The sequence below is a fragment of the Dermacentor variabilis genome, chromosome 11, assembly GCF_050947875.1.
Source record: "Dermacentor variabilis isolate Ectoservices chromosome 11, ASM5094787v1, whole genome shotgun sequence".
Lineage (NCBI taxonomy): Eukaryota > Metazoa > Arthropoda > Arachnida > Ixodida > Ixodidae > Dermacentor > Dermacentor variabilis.
The window spans coordinates 91,820,834-91,845,243 of NC_134578.1; the positions used below are offsets into that span (position 1 = coordinate 91,820,834).

The following is a 24,410-nucleotide window of genomic DNA, read 5'->3' on the forward strand; positions in this document are numbered from 1 at the left end:
CGATGTCTCCAGCCGGTCGACATCCCACCCGAACACTTTTCCGTGTTGGTCTAGACCTTCTTGGACCATTTCCTCTCTCGGGCTCCGGAAATAAATGGGTCGCCTCGCTGCCGATTATGCTACGCGTTATGCAATCACCAGAGCCCTCCCGACAAGTTGTGTTACTGACGTTGCTGACGTTCTGCTCTATGACATCATTCTGTGCACGGTGCTCCGCGCCAATTACTCACTGACCGTGGCCACAGCTTTCTCTCGGCAGTCTTCGAGGAGATCCTCCGCTCCTGCTCGACAAAGCACAAGTTCAGCACGTCCTACCACCCCCAGACCAATGGCCTCACGGAGCGCCTCGACTGGACCATCACCGACATGCTTTCGAAGTACGTTGCGACCGACCACCGCGACTGGGATCTTCAGTTACCATATGGGACGTTCGCGTATAATATATTCCGTCACGACACCGCCGGCTATTCACCATTCTATCTCCTATATGGCCGAAAACCCGTGTTGCCCTTGGACACTTTGCAGCCCTCGGCCACACGTTCCGCCATTGAATACGCCCTCAATGCGATCGCACGCGCCGACAACGCGCGCCAGCTCGCCCGCACCCGTCTCGAGGCCACACAGGAGCATCAGAGGCACCTCTATGATTGCCACCATCGCGACGTGCACTTTTCTCCGTGTTCTCTGGTGCTTCTCTCGTCACCCATTCGACGTGTGGGCCCTTCCGAAAAGCTGCTGCCGCGCTACACTGGCCCATACCGTGTGGTGCGACAAGTGACCGATGTCACGTATGAAATCATCCCCGCCGACCTCCCAGCGTCATCGTCAGCTGAAAGTGACATCGTTCACGTGGCGAGACTGAAATAGGCGGCTGCCCTTTGACAATTAGTAATGAGATAAGTAACTTCATTGGTCCATTCCTCCATTTTGTGTTCACGCCTTTTACGTAAAAATATTTTGGCACTTTAGCCGCGCATTGCTTTTCATCCATGATCCCGTCTCTTCAAAACTCCTGATTCCATCGGCACTATAGTACTGTTAAGCTTTGCCACCGTCTTTCCCACCCTTCCCGTTGATGCGTGTAGCCTCACGAAAGTTCCAAAATACCGAGCTTTTTGGAAGAAACTCGTTGTTCTAAATCCTCCGTATGTGTGCGCAAATGCACGTGTACAGACAACAGCTGTAGTAGACGCTTCACATTATCAGGCACAAGCGCGCCACTGGCTTGAAGAAAAGTCCGCATTTATTGCATTCGTTTGTTTATTTGAACGGTCCGCATAAAGCGATGCACACTTATGCTTTTAAAGATAAACATAATGGAGTGGCATGTTTCCATAATTTCCCATGACGACATGTGGGAAGCGGTTCCCAGACGGTTCCCAGACCTCAAAGAGGTGCGACGTAATGCGGACGCATTTCTCTAGCTTTTACCGCTAAATCACAGCTGAGTTTTTGCTGGTATATTTTCCTAGCGAGAGTTCCCATCATGCAGTTGGCTAATACACAGGTAGCGTGCTCGAACCTTATTGGTCGAATAAATTAGTGCAAACTCAGAGACTGCTGAGGACACAGCACCGTCACAGGGACGCTGCAGATATCCGATGGTTAGTGCTACGTATATGGTCAAAGCGCAGCACGGCATTACAATCGTTATTATTTGTTCAAGTTCTGCTTACTACTTGGAACGGTTGAACCCGCCATTTCTAATCACCCGCATGTACGGATTTCAAAAAAAAAAAAGAAGGTAACGCAGCCACCCTCAATCTATTATATCGAGAGCAAAGCAAATGACTCTCCCAGCTGTCTCCAATTACCCCGTTCATGTGCAGGCTGACCTGATCCCATGCCTGCAAGTTTCTTAATTTCATCACACCGCCTAGTGTTCTGTGGCCCACGACTGCGCTTGTCTTCCTTTGCCGCCCGTTCTGGAGCTCCGCTTGATCACGGGTTATCTATCTGGTTATCTGCATAGGCCACCCAATACCACTTCTTCCTCGTAATGCAGTCAGCTGGGCCAATTGCCTAGATAACTTCTTAGTTAAGAAAATACCTAGAAATAAGAGTAAGCGAAAAAGACATGAGTAACGATGGGAAGAGCTTTACTGGTTGGAATTATGATGATGATCTTGTAACTTACATAATCCTCTGGGAGGCTTTGAAACATCCCTTCTAGCTGCGAATTAAGCTTCGGAATTGCTGGCAAGAGCGATAACAGTAGCGTCATGTCACACCTTAAACAAACTAATAAACACGACTTTCTGTGAATCAACACCTGCAACCATGCATTGGGTCTTTAATGAACTATGATGATCTATGACATTACTGAATCCGTTTAATGTAGAATGGACGAGATGTCCTGCAAAATAACTAACGCAAGCCAGTTGATCAAGAATCCTAATACAAATATAATGTTTGAAGTTATCAATTCCCGTTATCTGCTATAATATATATTGTCGTTTCAGTAAGTAGTCTTCTAACAGACTCGTTCGCCAACGGCTGTGCAGAATTAAGAGGACGGCCATAATATTGAACAACTTATTTTAAAAGTTAAGTGACCTCACCTAGTGGCGCTGTTAGCAGAATTTCTAATAAATTAATATCCATTTATTACCGCGCGGTTCGAATTCCACGAATAGGTGCATTCACTTAGAGTGGGTCATTACAAGAGTTAATTATTAATGGAATCAATAGAAATGTGAGTTAATTAGTCTAACATTGTTTGACAACTGAACGATGCTTTGTGCAAGCAGTGCCCGTGTCATGGAGGGGATCAAACTGGCTAATTGTAGATGCGCTGTCTCTCATATGGGTCTTAATGTGCATATTCGAAATAAAAAAAAATTAAAAAAGAAAACGTTACAGGTTGGAAGGTACGCTACTTTACGCAATTATACTCCCCCTTCCCTATACTAATGAACCAAATAACGCCTTTGCAAGCCTATGGAAGCTGTTAATATGCAGGTGTTATCAACACTGTCTGGTGAATGTGAACCCGTAAAATCCCTCGGATACTTACAACTGAACTTTTTTTTATTATGCATCATCAGAGAAATAACTTGTCTGCAAGAGTTCACATGACGGTTATAAATATACTGTCATGTACCCACTGTCATGGTACGCGATTGCTCTGGGAAGTATCGTAAGAAGTTTGACAAATAGTTGTGGTCTTTAAGATATATTATTGCATGACTTAAAACGATATCATCGCCAGTGCACTGTGTTTTATAACAATGTGCGGTATGGTTTGAGGGACCCAATAGCACAGTCCTCCGAATGAATTTTGTGATGCACCATAACCTAAATACACGATGGTTCTCGCAGCCCTTTCACCATAGGTTTACTCAGTTGAAGCCCCGTTCTGACAGTGACAGGTTTTCTAGTTTGCCTGCGGCGGTGGAGGTAGGGGGGGACGTTCTCGTGCTGCTTTCTTTTACTTTTTACTTTCTTTAACTGTGAGTAGTTTATTTTGAGCGGTTACTTTTCACGGCGTATGTCTGCCGCCATGTGTCCGTCGCCGTGTGTCCATCACCGTGCGAACGTTTCCGTGTGTTCATTGGGCACGTATTATCTAAGGGTCCACTCAGTGCACTGTCCATTTCAGCGCACACTGATTGAATGTAGCTCGAAGTCGGTAGCACGGCTGCCTATCGTCGCCCGGCTCTCAAGATAATTTAGCGCGCGCTAAAATGGACAATCCACATAGCAGACGTTTACAATGTACCCCTCCCCCCCCCCCCCGTAACAATAAAGGCGGGGGTAAGCCAAGGTGGCATAGAAGCATGAGCTTCTCGAATATCGTATTTAAAATTGTTATAATCCAGAAAGGACACAAAAACGAAAGAGTTCAATAATGTTGCCGTGCAGTGAATATTTAAGCTTTCGCTGTGAAGGTTAAGCATACGTTAAGGAATAATGAATACGTTGAATTTTAAAGGAATGCAACAATCATCAAGTTTTGGCAACCTTTCTTAACGACGATTGCCGAAGCATGCCGGAACACTTTGATATGGGTGACGTCATACAACGTATTGGCGCTGTAGTTCGGGCGCAAAATTGTAAATGAGAAACTTAAGCATTGATCTCCTTCGCTTACAACCAATCTTGCGCTTTTATTTCAGTACCTAGAACGATTTTCTCGCACGAAAATAAACCCAAATTGCGACTTTCGAAAGTAGCTCGCCAAAGCCTTCTATTCTTCTGTTACCCTTGATTGTTCCTTTGAGAGGTGCTAGTGAGAAAAAAGGTCATATGTTGGCTTTTTCTGCTCCAGAGTCGCTGAGGACGCTGTTCGCGAACAAGCGCCGGACGTACCGCCTGGAGAGGAAGAAGATGCGCGACAAGGGCATCCCGGAAACGGCCGAAGCCTATACAGGAAAATGGCGATACTTCCGAGTTTTGGACAACTTCTTGAGCAGCGTCATGCAGACGAAGGCCTCCAGCGAGTCCCTGGAAGAGCAGGAGACAGAAACGGTAATGAACGTCGCGACCTAACGTATGTTTACTTTACCTCAGGATCAGTTGTGGCAGCAGAGCTTTATGCGCGCAGTTTTCCACACAGGTTAACTGTCATGGCAGACAACACTCTTTATTCACTTCTCTCAGGCGCCCCACCGCTCCGTGTTGGTGGTGATGATGTTTCTCCGTCCATCTCTTGGCCTAGCGCTTGCTGTCTCCGCCACACAGTCCTTACACGTCTACCCCGCCTCCCCCCCCCCCCCCGTCCCTCAAGTAGAACGTGAACTTGTCGCGGGCATGTCTAGTCGCGGTTCAGTATACACTGTCAGCTGGTCAGCATGGACTATCCCGCGACGGCTCCCTGTCGTTGGATCTGTCAGCAGGAAGTCATTACCACAAACATCCTTTGTAATCCTATAGGGGCCTGAACGTCTTGGTGCGAACTTCGACGAGACGCCTGTTGCTGCGTTACTTAAAGTATGGCTGCCGAGGAGAACAAAGTCGCTAGGTTTGAGGGCAACTGGCCGCCTGTAGTTCTCGTAATACGCCTTTTGTTTCGCCTAAGCGGCAGTTTGGTGTCTCTGAGTTAATTGAAAGACCTGGGCAAGGCACTGTTCAATTTCTTTGGAAAGGCAAGGTAGGCCGCGGCAGGTGGTTCAAGGTTGTCCTTGGTGCCCGGTGGTTCCCATGGAGTGCGCAGCTCTCGACCGTAACACAGGAAGGCAAATGTATAGGCACCAGGCGCAGAAGGGGTTTCGACCAGCGGCGCCTTCATGCGGCGCTGCCACGACTGTAATGGCATGCGACGGCCAGGCCGGACCTGGCTGGACGCAGCAGGCTCTGCCGCCGGCTACGTTGATTTAATATGTTCCGTCCTTATTTTACAGTTTTCCGTTGCCGAAATACTTTGTCAAACCAAATCAGGGGCTCTATAACGTAAAGCTATTCCAAACTTTTCTATTCCAATTCTGCAATCAGCCCTTTACGATTGGTCAAATATTTTCGGGCCTCCCCGCTTCACCTGTATGTCACACGACGTCGCGAGAACCGCGATAGCTCCTCATCTAATGTGACGTGTACACAATGATTAGGCTGAACAAGAAGAAGCTTATTTCTGATTAGCCATCTGTTATTGGTCAAAAGTTTTCGGGCCGTGCCCACTTCGCCTGTCTGTCACGCGACATCACAAAACAGCGAAAACTCACAAAGTGACGTGTACGAGTTAATGATGCATTAATATGCCGAACAAAACTGAATTTTTTCTCAATAGCCAGAGACTGCCCCTTTACAAATGAGATAGATGTCTGCCCGCTGATCGCTCAGACATTGGCTAATTGGAGCTGTCCGAGAGAATGGATTTATTTGCAAATAGTAAACACGTTTGCCCGGCAGTATAACGTTATCTAGCCCTTTCCGCACGTATGCGACATCGCCCTGGGAACTCATCTTTGCTGAGGATCCGCTTTAGCGGTGTTCTTAACTTTCCATTGCATGCCGCCGTGATTTTCGACCAGCCACCGCACGCAAAGTAAAGGGGCACAACTTCCTCATCGCCGGCACAACTTCCTCATCTGTTTATCTGTTTTGACTGCGTTGGCTGAGCCCCACCGAAACCATCTCCACTTGAGCGTGCTCCTCACCTCTTGTCGGATAAGAAAAATTATAAGATAAGAATTAGATACAGCAATGTTAATCGCTTTGAAAACAAAAAAAAAGTGACCGCCTATTACTCAGGAGAGCGTTTGATTGGGGTATTCAGACAACACTGCAGGCCACCGCCCGGAGCTTGCGTCGGCGGTAGCGTAAATTTGATGGCAGGAGATTGGAATAAAAACAGATTGGAATAATTTTACGTCTTAGGGCTCCTGATCACACACGTGTTTGTGAGTCCACGAGCAATTACTGAAACATGACTGAAGCTAGTTAGGCCATTGACTTCAATCGTTCTTATCGCAGCCTCACCATTCGGCACTGCGGAACGACTGGATCCGCGTGGTCTCTAGGCAACAGCACGCACAGTGCTCAGCAATTGAGAGGCGATGCTCGAAGCTCATGGTCGAGGGCGCTTTTTCCGCCGAATGTATGTGCTGGGGACACTGAGCTGATGCATCGTGGCATACAATGAGAGCGAGAACTTTTGTGACGCATTGTGACTGCATTTGGTCTCACGGCAATCACCTAAGCTCACCTGTGCCGCAGAAAAGAAAAAGATGGTGGCAGCCGCATGCACCGAATAGTGCGTTTGAATTGCTGAGCGCTGTACATTACCAATGGAAATGTACAGTGGGCAGCAATTGATCTAGTAGTTCTAACATTAATAAAGGAGCCATTCATACGCAAAAGCTTCGTGTCCCACGGGAATTGCCTGTCTTCGCCTCCGCAGCTGTAACGGCTCCGGAGCTAGGGCTACGAAGGCGAACACTCAGATTTCTATACGCCATTTTGCCGTCATGTCAGTGCATCAGTCTTCCTTTTTGGTGTATGTTTTCCTTCTTCGCCCTTCCCAACTCTAGTTGCATCCGGTGCATAACTGCTTTCTGTGCATCGACGGCAAACGTAAATGCACCGGCGTGTTCACACTTGCCACGTGCTAAGCTGTGTGAAATGAACCATGACTGAAAATTGGACAAGATTCTAAGACATTAATAATGCCGAAGCATTGCAAAGACAAATATAATTGCAACCGACAGAGAACGGATACTTACCGGCACATGTGCCATCGGCAAATCAGCTCAAAGAACAAAGAAGGGAGACGTACGTCTCCTTGTCTTTGTCCATAATTTTAGAGCACAGCTCTTAGGCGCTCGTTCCTGCGTTGACCAATGGCATCGGCGTAACCGAGTGAACGAGCACAGCGAAGCATTAAAGAGCGAACGCGGAGCGCAGCGGGACATGAAAAAAGGCGATAGCGATGAAAGTGCGAAGAGGAAAGCGGAGTATGGTGCAGCTTAACCAAGAGGGGGAGGAGGAGGGTATTGCGAAAGCGTGAGACGAAAAGCATGGTGCCGGGCAAGAGCGGTTCTGCAGCAACGAGTCCTACGTTATGGCGCCAGGGTAGTGAGTAATCGTCTGTTCACAGATGGCATGCGGAGAGCGCGTCGACCAATACCATATATAGAAGCAAAGCTCTGCATGAGCGGAGGTCTGTCTACGGCGGCTGCTGTGAATCGCGCCCACGTGTCACGCACCCGCTGCCTCTCGCGATCTCTCGATTAGCGAGGCAGCCGCGCCACATTTCACTCCGTTTGGAAAAGGCCACCCGAGACAGATTGTCCGCGCCGGCCACTATATCGCGAAATAAAAACCCTTACAGGTTTCGCATTAGGGAGAATTGTAATCGTCGGTGAATTTTCTACTCCCTAAAGAAATGGCACAACCTGGTCCTAACCTGAAGGCAGTACAATGTCTCGCAGCATTTTCGTAGCGTTCAGCTACAGGAAAAGGACTGGGGAATTACAGCCGACCCCAAAGGCGGGGGGTACAGTTTTACAGTGTCCCAAAGCGTTCGCTGCCATTAGGCGAGAATGGGATAAACTGATACGCTCATGATCGGGACGCAAGGCAGAAAGTCATTCATTCTAGTGGGCGAGTGGAAGCCAGAGTGCACACAAGTGCTGCAGCGCCTGATATGTGACACGCGACGCATACGTGCCAATCATATTAAAGAAGTGTAATACAGTCTAACGCCTTTATGACGAAGTGCTTGGGGCGTCCTAAATCCTTCATTATGGTCGCGCAGCGCACGCAACAGGGACAGAGCTTACAGTTCGCTCTGTTCTATAAAGATGTGCTTCGACTTTACCCTGCGTATACGGTTGGAACATCGAGCTGCTGTGGGTGTTCGTCAAGGGTATGATCCCACCGTCCTTGCGGATACTTTGCGAATTATACACACTGCTGCTGGAGCCGAATAATACACGCGCAAATCAAAGTGTGATCGCTCATAACCACTGCGGTCACTCTGGCAACCTTTTTATTCTTCTAACAAATACTTCGTCATTGTATGATGAACGAGAAAATCAGAACACTCTTCGCGCACCGCTTGAGTTAGAGCGAAAGCCTTTTGGCTGAATGTCTCCCATACGAAGCCCTGAAAGAATACAAACTCGATGTTGATGGCCATTTTTGGCAAGAACGCACCTTTTCGAAGTCGGGGAAAAAAAAAGCACCACGTCGACGTTGACCCTCATTTTTGTGAAGAAACGCATTACGTGAACGTCATCGTGTAGTTGAGATGTTGTTGTGATACTTGCAGTGATCCAAGTTGACGTCAAGAATGGTTCATTCATGAGCGGCAGATGCCCGTTGGCTGCTGGGGCACACACCCAGTGGCAGACACCCAGTGGCTCTATGATACATACCCAACGGTATGAGCAAAACGAGAACAGGGTAAAAGCAGGCCCCAACGTTTCGACAAGTAGACTTGTGTTTTTCGTACATATGGTACGTGTGTATTTTGTACATTTTCCATACATAGTCGGTCAATTTTTTTTAGTGGTATTTCCCTATTTAGATGATTAAGTACGCGACGGTGTTAACGTGCACAACAAATAACGTCTGGGATATAAATGCTGGAGCTCCACGCCCTAGCTTGCCGCGGTGGGCTATATTGATTGGGTGCATTTGCGCCGCAATTTGCCCTAGCTATCAACTTTATACTTGCCTGGTGCCATAAATGTGGCCTGCCTCGTTCAAGTGGCGACCTTTCTCAAAAGCAGACACAGGGAAATTCGTTTTCCAGCGCGCAAGGCCTTAAAACGTGCAGCGCGAAATCACTGGCAGCACTGTGAGCACCTTCGTCCCGTCTTCTGCTTCACATGCTAGTGCTCTGGCTTCTGCTGTTCGCGGCGCTCTTCGCCAGCACATCGCTGACGTGCCGCTGGCAACTTACGACGGCCGACCGGTGTACCCTGTCACAATGCTTTCGGTGCTGCGGAGAGCAAGGGCAATTCGCGTATGTGAGAGTCCCACTCCCTGTAGTTTGTGCAGTAGTTCCTTAGACACGCCGTCACTGTACCGTTATGGTGTTCTACCATCGGTCGAGCGGAGCGGTAAGGCACGGTTTGGCGGTATTTTATGCCCGTTTCCCTCAGGCGGCCTTTCCGAAACGCAGTGACTAATGGAGGCCTGTTGTCGCGGGAAATTGCTACTGGCACGCCATGCCGACAAAAGACTTGCCGCATACACTCGACGATATTTTGTCTATTAGCGACTCTTACACGAAGCAATGCAGTCAACTTTGTGAATTTCGTGAACTTGTCAACCACCACCAGCAAGTAAGGGTTGCGCCGTGGTGTGAGTGGTAACGCTGCAGGGACATATAGACTCAGTTTCTCCATCACTGCATTGGCTCACTGGCTGCTCATGAGGCCTGCTGGTGGTTGGCGATTTTCCTTGGAGCGCTGGCAAACTTTGCAGCATGTGACATATTCAGATATGTCTGTCTGCATAACCTGCCAAACGAAGCGAGAAGAAACATGCTGCAGTCTCTTGAAAAACCTACATGTGCACTACTGGGATGGTCGTGCTCCATTTTCAGCACCGGAGTCCACTAGCGTAGTGGTAGCCAAGGCACATTTTGGTTTCCTCTGCGATGAACGAACAACCCAGTACACTCTAGGTCTGTCGAAGCAGCCAAGTCCTTAATTAGGTGTGACTGTGGGTTGTTCTCTGTGAGCGTTTTGCCTTGCTTGACGCTTTTCAGTTAGGCGAACAGTGGATCACGACCTAGCTCCTTAATCAGGCGTTCTATATTGCTCAGAAGTGTGACATTGTCTGTCATAGGCAGAGCGGTAATCGTCTGGAACGTGATGTGTTGCTCAGGCTCATCGACGGTAATCGGGAACTGCGCCTCAGGTGGAGTCTGGCTCGGGGTATCTGGACAGTTCAAAGAAACTCTGCTAAGGGCATCTGTTGGAATGCTAGCAGGTACCCCTTTGTGTTTGATCTCGCAGTTAATACTTTCCAACCTAAGGACCCACCGCTTAACTCTTGGCGACGCTTGATCTGCATGGAACAACCATGACAGAGAAGAATGGTCACAATGGATTTCGAATTCCTTGAATTAGAGCTAAGGCCTGAATTTATCGACTTTTCAGATCACTATCAGGCATTCCCATTACTGAAGAGTGTACTGCTTTTCTACTCGGTTAAGACCTTGCTTATACATGAAACAGGTCGATATTCCTCAAGGCTTGGCTGAAGTGGCACATCTGTTATTCTGATATCACTGGCATCTGTCTCCGCCACAAAAGGCCGGTTGAGGTCAGAGACGTTCACTACGGCATCATGGCCCAGGGATTGCTTTAGACTGGAATGCGCTCTCTTGCTGATTTGTTGACATGAAGGATGCATCTTTCTTCAAAGACTACTTAGGGGGTGGGCTGTGAGAGAAAATCGAAATATAAAGTTTTGATAATACCACGCGAGGCCAAGAAACGGTTGCAGTTGTTTGACTGTTGCTGGTCGAGGGTAGTGCAACGCAGCAAGCACTTTGTCTTCATAAGGTCTACACTGCCCAGGTGAAATATGTCCAAAGGACTTGAGTGAATGGTGACAGACTTTGATCTTGTCTGGGTTAATGGTTAAGCCTGCTGCTATGATCCGCTTCAGTTCACATCGATTGTGTTTCACGTGGTTATCCAAGGTGTCTGAATAAACCAGGACTTCGTTGAGGAATGCCCTTGCAAGTTTATGATTTCTACTATACAAAACGTCGTCCATCAGTGTTTCGAATATTGTTGGCCCGCCTGCCACTCCGAAGGGCATCCTAATGAATTTGAACGTGCCCTGGTGAAAGATAAATGCGGTCTTGCGGTAATCCTGTTCGCACCACTGGGATCTAGAACAAATGTTGCGAACATCAAAATCCGAAAACCATTGTGCTTGACTCAGGTGTGCCAAGAGCACTCGGTCCTGGGCATGGGATAAGCAGGTACCTTTGTTCGGCTATTCAATCATCGATAATCGATGTCGAGGCGGAAGCCGCCAGAGTTTTTTGTAACCGAAACGGGAGGACTGGTCTACTGACTGGTGCTCGAGCGATGAATTTTTGTTGAAGGAATCACGGAGGCATTAATCCATAATGACTTGGTCCTTAGCATTGACACGGCAAAGCTTGCAACTTACATGTAGGCTGTCTCCAGTGTCATTTCCATGTTCAGCAAAGGTCGTGCGCGCGGCGGTAGTTGTAATAATTAGGCTGAAGACCAAGCGCTTGTGCCACACAGGGATGTACATTCACCTCAGCCGCCAAATGAGCAGCGTCAGTGGCTGTCGGCACTTCAGAGTTGACCACAAGCTCAGGTTGATCGGCAAAGATTGCTTGCAGGTCGCAGGATTCTTCGCTGTCTAGCTACCCTTTAACTCTTGCTGCTCTTCCGTTGACGAAGGGTACCATGCACAGCGGTTCAGTCCCAATTGTCCAACCTACAAGTGCAATAAAAAGCCATATTGCGGTACTTGTCAGCAAGTCCATCCCAAGTACGACGTCTTTACAGAGATCGGGCGCACACAAGAAACACCGTCGGCGGGGCCCTGCCGCTCAGTGCACCTTGCATCGGAGCGAGGTAGTAGATTGGTACCAGCCCGTGACTAGGCGGAGTGTGCGTACCTCTCTTTTATGGCTGGCTCCTGAGGCTTCAACGGTCAACGTGGCTTGTTCTCCCAGAAGACTGACGCTGAACCCCACGTCAACGAGCGCCTGGAATGTAGTTGCTCCGATGTGCATATCGAGAAGGGGTTCCTTTCTGCCGGCAGTAGTCGTAACCTTGAGAGTGCTGTTGTAGGTGTCCGCTGGCGTAGCATCCATACCAATGCATGTTTCCCAAGTACTGATTCTCTTGGCATTCAGTCCGAACGTGCCCCAGTTGATGGTACTGGAAACACCTGGGCGGCGCTTTTTGACTACACGTGGCGCATTGGCGGCCAACATGGCCGATAACTCTGCAGCGCTGGCAGTTGATTTGTGTGTTGGGTCGCTGCCAACGAGCTGACCATTGCAAGGCGTGGGCCATCGGCTGTGTCAGCGTGAGGACCGTGGAGACTGGACAAATGTGATCCCGGAGATAGGGCGGTTGGACCGTTGCGTGATCCGAAAGCATTTTGGCAGACGTAGTAGCGCCACAGTGACAGCCCCCGACATGGGCAGTGGTCCGAGAGCGTTAGCGGCGGCCCCGTGAGGTCGAAATGCCAGATTCCTTGCAACCTGATTTGATTGTGGTGGCGGTGATTTGTATGGCCATCGCCGCGATGCTCTTTCTATCAAGCCATCCGCCTCCGTCGCGAGCTCCTTCAAGGCCGTAAATGTTGACCCTTCTGCGAGGTTTTGTAGCGGCGGATTTATTTCGCGCTTCAGCTTTTCTTCTTCATGGTACGGTTTCACCAGTGCGGTCGTAGTATGCTGATATCACGTAGATGAACTCCTTCAGGTTTTCTTCTGGATTGTGGGTGCATTGTTGGAGCTCTTCCTTTAGACGGCGTTTCGAATCGATTGAAGCGAACTCTGCGCCGTGAATTCTTTGCATGTGGTGAAAACGCCGACAACGCGTCACGACAGCTTAGCACTGCCCTCCAAGACAACCGGCACCAAGTTACTGAGCCTTTAGGCTGTGTCAATTCCCGACACCAGGCAAAAGTTCTTTGAACGTTCGAGGAACACCTCCAGCGACTGTAGGTCGCTGAAACCCGAGAAACTCGGTGACTCTGTTTTGACGTATGTCATGGAAGTCACAGCAGGCAGCTCCGACACTGCGACCGGGCCCACTGACGTGGTAGTCACTGTAGCTGCCATCACTCGTCGCCGCAACAGGGAGGCGACCTGTTTTGTTCACTCTGGATGGGCTGTCTGGTCGACCAGATATTGCAAAACTTCCTCGAGAACTTTACTCTATCCATTGCAATCCCGGACGAGGCCCCACTTGTCAAGAAGGAAGCGTGCATAGAACGTTTCGGAAAACACTCATTATTTACTTCCCTCGAGCGCCCCGCCGCTCCGTGTTGGTGATGATCACGTCTGGGCATCCGATGGCGCCGTCTCTTGGCCTTGCAATTGTGCGCCACACAGTCCTTATAGAAGGATGCATCTGAGCGAAGGTATTGAATCAACACGATGATGAAGAGCGACCTTCAGAATTGGGCTTCGGCGCCACACAGTCCTTATACACACGGGAGACGTCAGATCAGATAAGTATCAATGGTGATGGTTGAACTACAAGGATATCTATGAGTTAAGAGCGCATGCACAAAAGCAGCGCACAGGAAACCGTACACGGAAAAAGAACATACGCGACGCATGTCTCGTTTGTACATTTTCTGGTGTTGTTTCCTCCGTGCATCTAAACTAGCGACACATATTGCGCAAACAGTCCGGAGGGGTGGTAATAAAGCGTAGTACAGTGTTAAAAATTATAGTAGTGTATTATAAAAGAGTATGATTTAGCATTTTAAATGGAAAACAATGCCCAGTTCATTCCGTGCAAGAAATGTGGTGAAGCCTGCTTCAATGAGTAATCAGAGTGGATTCTGTGTCAAATGACGATGGTGGTGGAAACATGTGCAGTCCGGGAATTAACTGTGTCGGTAGTATAGTTATTTTTTTTTCCATTTTATAGAACCACTGAATCCTCATCCCATTGGCTGTGCATAGTAGCATGCCAAAGGTCATATCTCTAACGCAAGAATCTATGGTCATTCAATGAAGAGATGTTCCCTCTCTAATAATTGTAATTGAAAGTGACGGACTTCGCACTCAAACATGTTATGGCTAACCAGAATTTATATTTCTGCGGCTCGTAACGCTTGAATTAGAAGTATGAAGGGTCATCCCGACGTGGCTGGGCAAGCATATGCCATCCCTGATTGAGAGAGGGCTACGCGTACTCAAATAAGGGAGGTTAAATGGCGACATACAGGTTGGACGGTTAACTTGTGGAACATGAGGGCAAGGAAGCTTGGCGCCTGGCGTCTTCCGCGAATTCGGTCGCTGCCCAAGCTTCTCCAAAGCTTAGTTTTAAAATATTTTTGCATAGTCCGAGGCACGCAACCCTTTTGCTGTACTGGCGCGTCCTTCCCGTTTCTGCATATGGTGTTTAGATTACTTTTCCTATTACAGAAAAATCTAACGTACAGCCTTAACGTAATTGCCCTCGAAATACTGAGGACGATACACGTACAGAAAATACGACACAGAGAATGACTCCTTTTGAGGGGACGGAGAACTCGTTTTATTGCGATAGCAATTGCACATGCGGTCGTGGCGCATTCGCGCCGTCTTCGTCGGCGGCGTCATTCTGCTGTCCCGCGATGGATGGCGCATGCGCCGCTCACGCGCGGAGTGTTAGGGGGTCTTTGAAGATCTGGAATGCGTTTCGTTAGACAGACAATGCTTGCATGAGCTCTGCTCGCACGCATGCGCAAGCACACTGGTGTTCCTGCTGGCCTGCTGTGCGCATGTACTGATCTAATCGGTACGGCAATAAACTTCAAGCTCACGTTTGCTAGTATTTCACTGGGCACTGACTGACGCCCACAGCTTCCCGTCAGCATTCTCTCGTGCACTATCGAGGTGCGACGCCTCCAACGTCGCTTGCGGGATTCCTAATCGCGCCAGCGTTGCGATATGCCTGGTAGCTATCAGGCTTTTGTTCCTTCTGGCTCGCTGCAGTTGACTTACGTGTTGCGTCGCGCCAATATGTCACACCCGCGTAGAGTGAAAAACCCCGCCCCAGGAGTTCAAGTGGAACGCTGTACCTTGCTATCGCTGTCAATGTTTCGACCTTTGTGTGGAACTGGCAGTGTTTTTAACGGTATAGCGTTAAGCGCCCCCTGTCGGGAAGAAATGCGGCTTCGGCTTCTTGCGTCAGACATAGTTTCGCAGAACGAATAACAATACACAAAAATCATTCTGAACCACAGTCCCGCAGTCCATCCGCGTGGGGCAGAGGCGTTACTGGGATAATTGATTTCCTCAGAGTAAAACGCGCCAGAAAAGTTGTAAAGTACGACCTAAACACAACCTACATACGTGATGGCGTCGGATTGTAATTTCAATATACGAGAAAACACATTTCTGTTTCAGCAAAACTCAAACACAAACCCCTTTTCCGGCGTTTCTATTATTCAAAGAGCGGCGCGGCGTGCTCGGTACCTTGCAACAACACCAGCTAGATGGCGCTCGCCTTCGCGCATCCGCAAGAAAGCTGTGGTAGTCGGGAAGCGTGACAAGCACTCAGGGTGCTTAAGGGCTATGCAAATGTTTTGAATCTTCTGACGAACTTTATTTTATTTATTCAGCATTGATTTAGACACAGTGAAGGTCTTGGATGGCAAGGCTAAAGGCATCATCAGCCCAGACCTTCAAACCGCTCAGACCCTAGATCCATACTCGATTTGTTGACAAAAAGAAAAATTAGGGCAGAACCTCCACAGGGGAATCGTCATTAAGTGCGTAGAATTGTTTGGAATCATTACATATGAAGTTTACACTCTACCCTTGAATCCAAGATGCCCGCATTTTAAGGGACAAGTAACTCCAAGGAATACTACGCAGTCTATGATGATTTCTCCATTAAACTCCTTTTCACAACCAGTATTGTGGTTGGTCAATGAAAGAAATGTGGTTATATTCCTTTTCTTTCTCGAATATTTGCACGCCGGCGTGCTAATCTGTGTATATGTAAAGTGTATAACAGCTGTGTCTTACCAGTATTCACGTACGGGGCAGAAACCTGGAGGCTTACGAAAAGGGTTCTACTTAAATTGAGGACGACGCAACGAGCTATGGAAAGAAGGATGATGGGTGTAACGTTAAGGGATAAGAAAAGAGCAGATTGGGTCAGGGAACAAACGCGAGTTAATGACATCTTAGTTGAAATCAAGAAAAAGAAATGGGGGGGGGGGGGCATGGGCAGGACATGTAATGAGGAGGGAAGATAACTGATGCACATTAAGGGTTACGGACTGGATTCCAAGGGAAGGGAAGCGTAGCATGGGGCGGCAGAAAGTTAGGTGGGCGGATGAGAGTAAGAAGTTTGCAGGGACGACATGGCCACAATTAGTACATGACCGGGGTAGTTAGAGGAGTATGGGAGAGGCATTTGCCTTGAAGTGGGCGTAACCAGGCTGATGATGATGATGATGTGCTAACCTGAGTTCAAAAGCGCACCCTTGAGAAGTTTTTGTCTGTTGCAGCAGACGCAATTCTCTGATTGCTTGCGTTTTCCGCGCGTACATTGCCCGCGCCAGCTCTCGGCGGCCTTGTAACTGTATCTCCGTATGGGCTGCGTTTCGTACAAGTCTATTCCCCGCATCTTGAGGTATCCGTTTTTCGTCACTGAGCAGTTTCTTGGGGAGCGGCACAGTGAAAAAATGAGAATCAAGGTTACTACATGAATTTGGCTGGACTTCATGCTTGTGGCCTGAAACGTTCTTGTGGCTTTTTCATTACGTTTTGTCTGCCGTCATTGCCCTAGGTTTCAAATAATTTTATACTCAGATAAATGCAGAGGACGCTATTAACACGCATAATCGCGAATAATTGCAATGCTTCAGCCTGTCGGTGCGGCCGAATCGAAACGCGCCGGGCATCTCGACAAGCTCGCTTGACCACGAGAAATTCCTAACGGTGTTCTAGCCGCTTGTCGACGCATGCTTCCATGGCATAACCTCTTATATAATAAATAAATTGACAAAGACACTTAAGGCTATTTACATGTGGGAATGCGCAAGCATTATAGTGGCTTTGGTGAAATTTTTTTTTCTTGAGCGTTTTCTTTCCGCACAAGCTGTCGCCTGCTTTCCAACTGCACCTCGGAAGGGCAAATAAAAACGCGCTTAGCGTCTGAACGCGCTCGCTTGCCCACGAGGAGTTCATAAGTCGAACAGCCGCTCATGCCGTTCCATTGAAAATTATTTTTATAGTGGTTTTTATTTCATACACCCATTTCAGACACTCATGACGTGGCGCCACCTCCTGCCCATTGGCTGCGCCGTCACGTACGCAATGACGCATGCACTGGGCACACATTTAGTCAACGAGAACTACATTGCCGCACTGGCATCGGCATTCCTTCGTCGGCTCTCACGCGCGTCAGACGCTGGGATCATTTGCTCTCTGCGAGTGGTCCCAGTAGCCACAGGCCGTGGTTCTACGGTTTCTGCTGAGGACTGTCTGAGCTCTGGCAGCGCCTCATAGATAGCAGCGCTGTGTACTCTGCAATATGATATCATGTCACTTGGACTGAAATCTCCATTGCCAAGCCTGGCATGATGGAAGCGGTTATGTCAAAATCACCGTTGATTACTCGGAAGCGTCCCCACTAGATTCTATGGCAGTCGGGCAAAGTTGCATTACGTTGCGGATCGAAGTGCACCGGCCTTGTGCTTCAAGGAGGCATTTGCTCTGCAGGGAGCAAGGCGTTTACGGATGCCTAATGAACGAGGCAGGAGTTTAAAACACTCATCCTCTTAATCTGTTAGTTTGCGTTGACGAAGTCTGTACGCAGCTTCAGCAGCTATGCTTGCTGGCTCTTTACAAGGTGTTCCTTTCACAAAAAGAACATACTGACCAGTATGACTTTATTGCTATTGCACCCACCGTGGTGGCTTAGCGGATGTGGCGTAGCACTGTTAAGCAGGAGATCAAATCCCAGCCGCGGCGACCGCATTCCAACGGGGGCGAAATCCAAAATCTTGCCTTGGGTGCCCGTTAATGATCACAAAGTGGCCCAAATTACTCTGGAGTACCCAACTATAAGGCTGTGCCTCACAATCAAACAAGGATCTTAGAACGTATCCCCTAAAATTTGAATTTTTTTTATGGCGGAAAAAAATTACACGGACACTCGAGCCGCATGCACACACCCACCCCGCTGCCGTTTTCATGATGCCCTCCAGCGGCGCATGCGCGGGTCGCTTGAGGAGTGTTTAAAGGTCTCCAGAGATGAGCAGTGTGCGTGTTTGGCTGCAAAACGGATGAAGCAAAGTGGGCGCTCCGTCAAGACTCAATCGCGTGTGGAGTGAAGCAAGGGCAGCGTTCTGAGTTCGACTGCAGGCATGAGCGTTGTCGGCAGGCACATTATAAACACTGTAGCGTTACTACTGAGCTCCTGTGTGTATGCTGTGAATATGAGCAGTAAGTATCAAGCTGGCTTTATCGGACGTTTGGCTGGACGCTAACTATCGCCAAAGACTCTCCATCGCTCTCATATCGTGCCGCATTGAGATGTGAGGACTGCAGGGCCATGGGTGACGCTGTTCATCAAGCCAGCGTTGTGAGACGCCTGGTAGCTGCCAGGGCACTGTTTCTTCTACCCAGCAGGAGCTGTCTTGCGTGCTGTGGCGCGCCCACCCGTCGCGGCGGCGTATGGTTCGAATACCACCCGAGAGGTTCAAGCGCAACACTAAGCCTCGATGTTCTTTTTTTTTTAATCAAAACATGGGGCGGGGCTAGTTGGTGATGCATGTTTTTCTTTCTTAAGGATTAAACCTCGCTATGAGGCGAACGTCGAAATTTTTTTCGAGTTTGTACTTGTTCTGTTCCCATTTGTATTCACAGAACTCCTAGGCGGGGAAGATCGCAAGTATATTACTTAACAACAGCACAAGGGAAAGCTACAGGGCATAAACAAAGTGAACACTAGCACGCATGCATAGATTTGCATGTAACGCGTCCATGTACACTTGCACGTTTGTATGCAATTCTACACTTGCTTGCTAATTTGTTTTTTTATTTATCTGGAAATAAAGTTCATTCGTGAGTAAGCGATTTGTGTGTTCACCTCCATTCTGTCCGTTGCCTTTCTATTCCGTGGCAGTTAATTATGAATCATCGACCAGTAGACCGACCTTCTATTCTATTCCCAAGCCTGTGTATATTTTTTTTTAATTGCGTCAGGAAGCCCGAAGCCAAGGTATCAGATGATGATGTTTAGGTGGGGACGCTGCCCATCCAGAGGCGAGCCGCGATTGACCAGATAAATTACCATCGGTGGCCGTCCGATTGGTAAGCGCCGACAGTGGTTATCTGTCGGTGGAGCGTTAGGCTCTAACTGAAATTAAAAACTAACTCTAGCCACTTGTTTATCTCCGGCAAAGCCCTACAGCATTCTCCTCTCTTCATGCGTAATGACATCGCACTATAGTTAAGGAGGCACGAACCTTCTCTATTGTTGATTGTCATGTTCATGCGCCTATTATAACGCCAGAAGTCTGCATTACATAGCTCTTTTTAACGCTCTCTTGCGTTGTTGCAGGCCCAGGAAGGGTTCGAGGAGGTTCTGCTGCCCGATGACTATGGAGACGAGAGCCAGCAGTTCCACATACTGGGCGGTAGCTCAGTCGCGAGCACCCGCGCCTCGTCACCCGAAGTTGTTCAGTCTCAGCCGGAAAGTTCCAAGCGACGACGTGACCCCGAACCGGCGTCCACGCCATCGCGCCTGTGGTCGGCTGAAAACTCTGGGCGCCCAGGGGAGCCCGAGTCCAGTACGTCGCCGTACGAATTGTGGGCGCAAACCCAGTCTCTCGCCAGAATAGCACGCGCCGTTGAGCAGAGCATCGACGCGGATGACGCAGCGGGACATTTCGGGAAGACAGTTGCGGCGCTGCTTCGACCGCTAAACGGCAAAAGACTTGTGAGGTGTCAAGCGGAAATACTGGCTGTGATCGAAAATCATCTCGTTGAATGAGGGAAGCATGACCCGTGTTTCATTTTCATTTGATGTGCTACCTCGGATACTGGGCCCTGTGAACATGTCATTTTCTTCGCTCGAGGATAATAAAAAGAAAACACGAACTGGGAGAAATCACAAACACAAAGTGGTCAGTCGAAGGTTCATTCTTGACATGTGCATACAAAGAACGACTGAGCAAGTGTTCTTTTCTGAACTAAGATAATTTTGAGAAACCGCTGCCGCCATTAAGCAGCACTCCTGCTTCAAGTAAAATACTAGTGAATAAGCCTGCGTTCGAGAGTCGTATTCATTTAGAAGAAATTCTGAGGTTGACGCTACTTTCGAGCTCACCTTTCTTCAACATCGCGATGAAATTCATTGATGTTATGTTGAGGGTGTGGAAGGACGCGAAATGATGTGAAGAAACTACAAGAGGAAAGAACAACAGTCGCAACAAAATTTTATTCAGAGCAGGCAAGTTCACTTTTTATTGCGAATGTGCCACTTTGCTTAAGAGCATTTGCGCACTAAAATCAGGCAACACATATTGCGATAATGGTTGTGTATTTTTAGCGTACAATCGGAAACATTATAATCAGTGCTTTTCAGGCACAAAAAGGTATTGCTGATGTAAGTGTTTGTCTTCTTCTCGATCTGTTACGCCTGCAATAACTCAAGTTATTGCAGGCGTATTAGATCTCACATCGGCACTCACTGTGCCGATGTGAGAAAGAATTGTCTCAGACACGCAGGAACAACCGCGCATCTACAAAGGCTCAGCAATCCTGTTATTGATGAAAAGCTCGTGCTCTTTTGCTCCACCGTTATGGGAGCGGCCTGTTTTGCCCTGCATGAAGTGAACGCACTTTCATACACCAGGACAACCTCAAATGCAGCATATGGCGTACCATGGTACCCGCATTGCCAACGCCATCTAAACTGAAGTAAAAGCTAACGCCTTGGTCATCAATTTCAGCCAAGCCTACGGACACGTCACAATGATAAATGACTCACAAGCAGTTTGTGATAGCTACGCCTGAGGCAGCACATCTTCCTTTGCACGCCCACTTCTCAAATGAGCCTGCCGATTCCGGGACATCGAAATTGTATGGCTCCAGGACACAAGTCCCTCCCTGGAAATCAGCGTGCGTGCGCTGTAGCTTCAGCTCTTTGCAACCGACCGCCACAAGAGAGGGATGCGGCATCATCTATGGAGCCCGTTACTTTACAGCAGCACGTCACACTAGAACACCAGACATTGAACAGACGACAATGCCCACCTTCACACAGCCACACAAGGCACTCTCACCCAAGGACGCAGTGGAATGGCGACAATTACGAACCAACACATGCTCCCATATAAGCAGGCTACACTATAATCGTACAAATGCCCCCTTTGTAACCACTACCCCTCCCAGTACCGAACTACATGGGCGTGCCCCAGCATTCAGGCCGCCCCGCAAATATCCAGCCCCAGACCCCAGCCGTGAAACATCGTCCTCACTAGCTCGCACCCTCGCGACCAGCAACCGCTGGTGCAGTGGCCTGGGAGACAGCAAGAGCCGCAGAAGCCCGGAACTGAGGGCGCTTCCCCAAACGACCAGGAATACGCTTGCTTATTTTTTTTTCTGATGCGAAAGCATCAAGTGACCCATTGAGCGAGAAAGCCAGCATCTGCAGCAGAGGAACGGCACCTTAATTCCAAATGGCTGGGCCGCCACGTCGCGGGCACGCTTCGATGGAGCAGCGGGCGAAACGAAACACCTGTTGCCCTTGTAGCACCCCAGGTGTTGCTTGAGGGGAAAGGGCATCACCGCTTACCGGCGGTTGCTGCTTATGGCGTGGCCGTGCGGGCGCCGTATCTTCAAAGCGACCTGTGACTTGGCCAAAGTGTGCGCCCGCGCGAGCCTCATCTACAAAGCCATCTGCGATGTTTGCAGAGTGCGTATAGTGCCGGTAGCTTCGTATGCGCTGTGCTTTCGACGTTTCGTTCGGGTTGAAGCGAGAGGCGCACGAAGGTCAATTCGCTAGCTACTGCTGCCGCGATTCCTCACTCCAGCGTTTTTACAGCGAGTTTCCGCGGTCATCGACCGAGATGTGTTCATGCTTGCCTGTGCGCGCGTGACACCGTGCTTTCTAGTTAGTAAAAGCGGATGCTTAGAATTTCATATAGGCGGTAAAACTGATATCCTTACTTCGTATAGCTCCCTACTAATTTGCCCTCGCAATAGGTGCTTCGCCTTTCGGGCGAAAGTGCGACGTTTTTTTTTTTTTTTACTAAATGTTTTTCCTCGATCTCTGCCCCCGTAGCCAAACGTGAAAGTAGCCTTTATGTGCTTTGTAGGGGGCAACAAACCCATAGAACAAAGAGAACGGTATCTGAAGTAAGCCTTTCGTTTGCCCTATTCGTATGTACAGGCGCCCAAATCTTTAGCTGGCGTGCGCGAGCGGCGACTTTTCTGTGCGTCAGCGCCGTATGACGAGGCGAGGCTAGAAACAGTCTGAGGCTAAGCGCACGGCGCCAAAGCGCGCCCAGCTGGGCCCATCGTCTGCTAGGCTGTTTCCAACCTCGCCCCGTCATACGGCGCCGACGCATGGAAAAGTCGCCGCTCGCGCACGCCAGCTAAAGATTTGGGCGCCTGTACGTATAGGGTCCCAAGTACACATAGGTGCCGGCAATCTACCGCTACTCACAATAAATTACAGTGTTTATTTTATTCAATGAACGGCAGACACCATTCACCAGAAAGCACCATAACCACACAAATCTGGAAGTAGCTGAACAAGTAACGTGCTGCGCAATATACATCAAGATGAGTGGATGGAGAAATAAGACACAGCGCCTACGTCCTATCTCTCCTTCCGCTGTGGCTGTATTTTGCGCAGCACGTTACCTGCTCAGTACGTACACACTAGTTAGCAACAAAACCCTTCCAATGTAACTGTCGCGAACTTTTGAAAGCTCTGCTACCGTACCTTTTTCTTTCGGCATTAGCTATTAAAGTTTAACATAGGCACCAATTTCGGTAATCGGCGCCAACGGCAACCAACGTGGTGGTTGCACGTGGACGGAGGCCTACGACCAGTGCGATAGGTTTCTGCCGTGTGCAGTACAATTCGCACTTCCAGCATCTCATGTCCTGAAAGGCGCCTTCAGCGGTCGTCATACCTGAAGGCGCCTGTCAATCTCCTTCGTTTAAGCGTCCTAGATAAAGGCCTCTGTGTACGTGTTTTCCTTGCCGTCTCTCTGCTTTTCTGTGCGTTGGCTTCACTTCTCTGCGTTGCTTTTCATCTTTCCCTTTCTACAGTGTCGGGTGACAAATAGGGTAGGTTGAACTTACCTTTCGCCTCTCTGCCTTTCGCATCTCCGATTTCTTCGTCTCTGTGAGTGGGCCTATTGCGAACTCAAGTACGTGTCCCCAACTCGCCGAAAAATATTCCCGCCTTAAAGATTTATTCCAGTCACAACACCACACACGGCATGGTTATACTTCACCGACGTGCTCATTCGCGAAGTGCCTTGTAGTTTTCGGCAGAATTCAGTGACCCGCCGATCCACGATGCGAAAACGTCCACGCGGGTGAAGACGCTCGGGTATACGCGGCCTCCCAGGCTGGCGCATGACATGGAGTAAGACAGCAGGCCGACCAGGTAGAAGCGGCCGCTTACCGCCGCCGCCACTGCTGATCCACCAGTGTCACTCTGCAGGTTGAGAGCGAACTGTGCTGAGCGATCACCGAAGGAATTATTGCAAGACTAGGAAGCCCTCAGCTCATAATTTCTATTTATTTATTTCCTTTTGCGAACATCAGGGTCATTGTCATTATAGACGAGAGCGCCGCGTACTAAAGGAACGCTAGTGTCTTTCTTTTGATTTGGGGGTTTCACGCGCCAAAACAACGTTCGGTTGACGAGGCACGCCGTAGTAGAGGGGATCCTGATGATTTTAACCCTTTGGGACTGGAGTTCTGTAACGTGCACGGGATGCATGGTAAACGAACCTCTTCGCATCCCACAACCAGCGGAATGCGGCCGCCGCGAACGCCATCGAACTTTGCGACCTCGAGCTCAGCAGTGGAACGCCATAGCCACTGGGCTCCCGCGTACAGGTAAAATTTGAACCTGGTAACCATTACAAACTAAAGTAGTACAGATACAATAATGGTTGAAAAAAAGAAATCTTATTAAGCGGCGATGCAGGGCTTAAAGTTAGCTTTTGAACCATTGCAGGAATATTTATAAATACTTGGAGTTCACGTATCTCGTTGTTTTGTGCACATATTCTAA

The 24,410-nt window shown here is 48.9% G+C and overlaps 1 protein-coding gene across 1 annotated transcript in view; it reads left to right on the forward strand.

Moving 5' to 3' along the window:
* Positions 1 to 20,286, forward strand: part of LOC142564785 (uncharacterized) — a 29,838-nt gene extending 9,552 nt beyond the window's left edge. The window contains exons 2-3 of the mRNA XM_075675938.1: positions 4,271 to 4,470; positions 19,707 to 20,286. Of these exons, the coding sequence (XP_075532053.1) occupies positions 4,271 to 4,470; positions 19,707 to 20,138 (632 nt within the window). The 3' untranslated portion in view covers positions 20,139 to 20,286. The remainder of the gene's footprint in view (positions 1 to 4,270; positions 4,471 to 19,706) is intronic.
* The last annotated feature ends 4,124 nt before the right edge of the window (positions 20,287 to 24,410 follow it).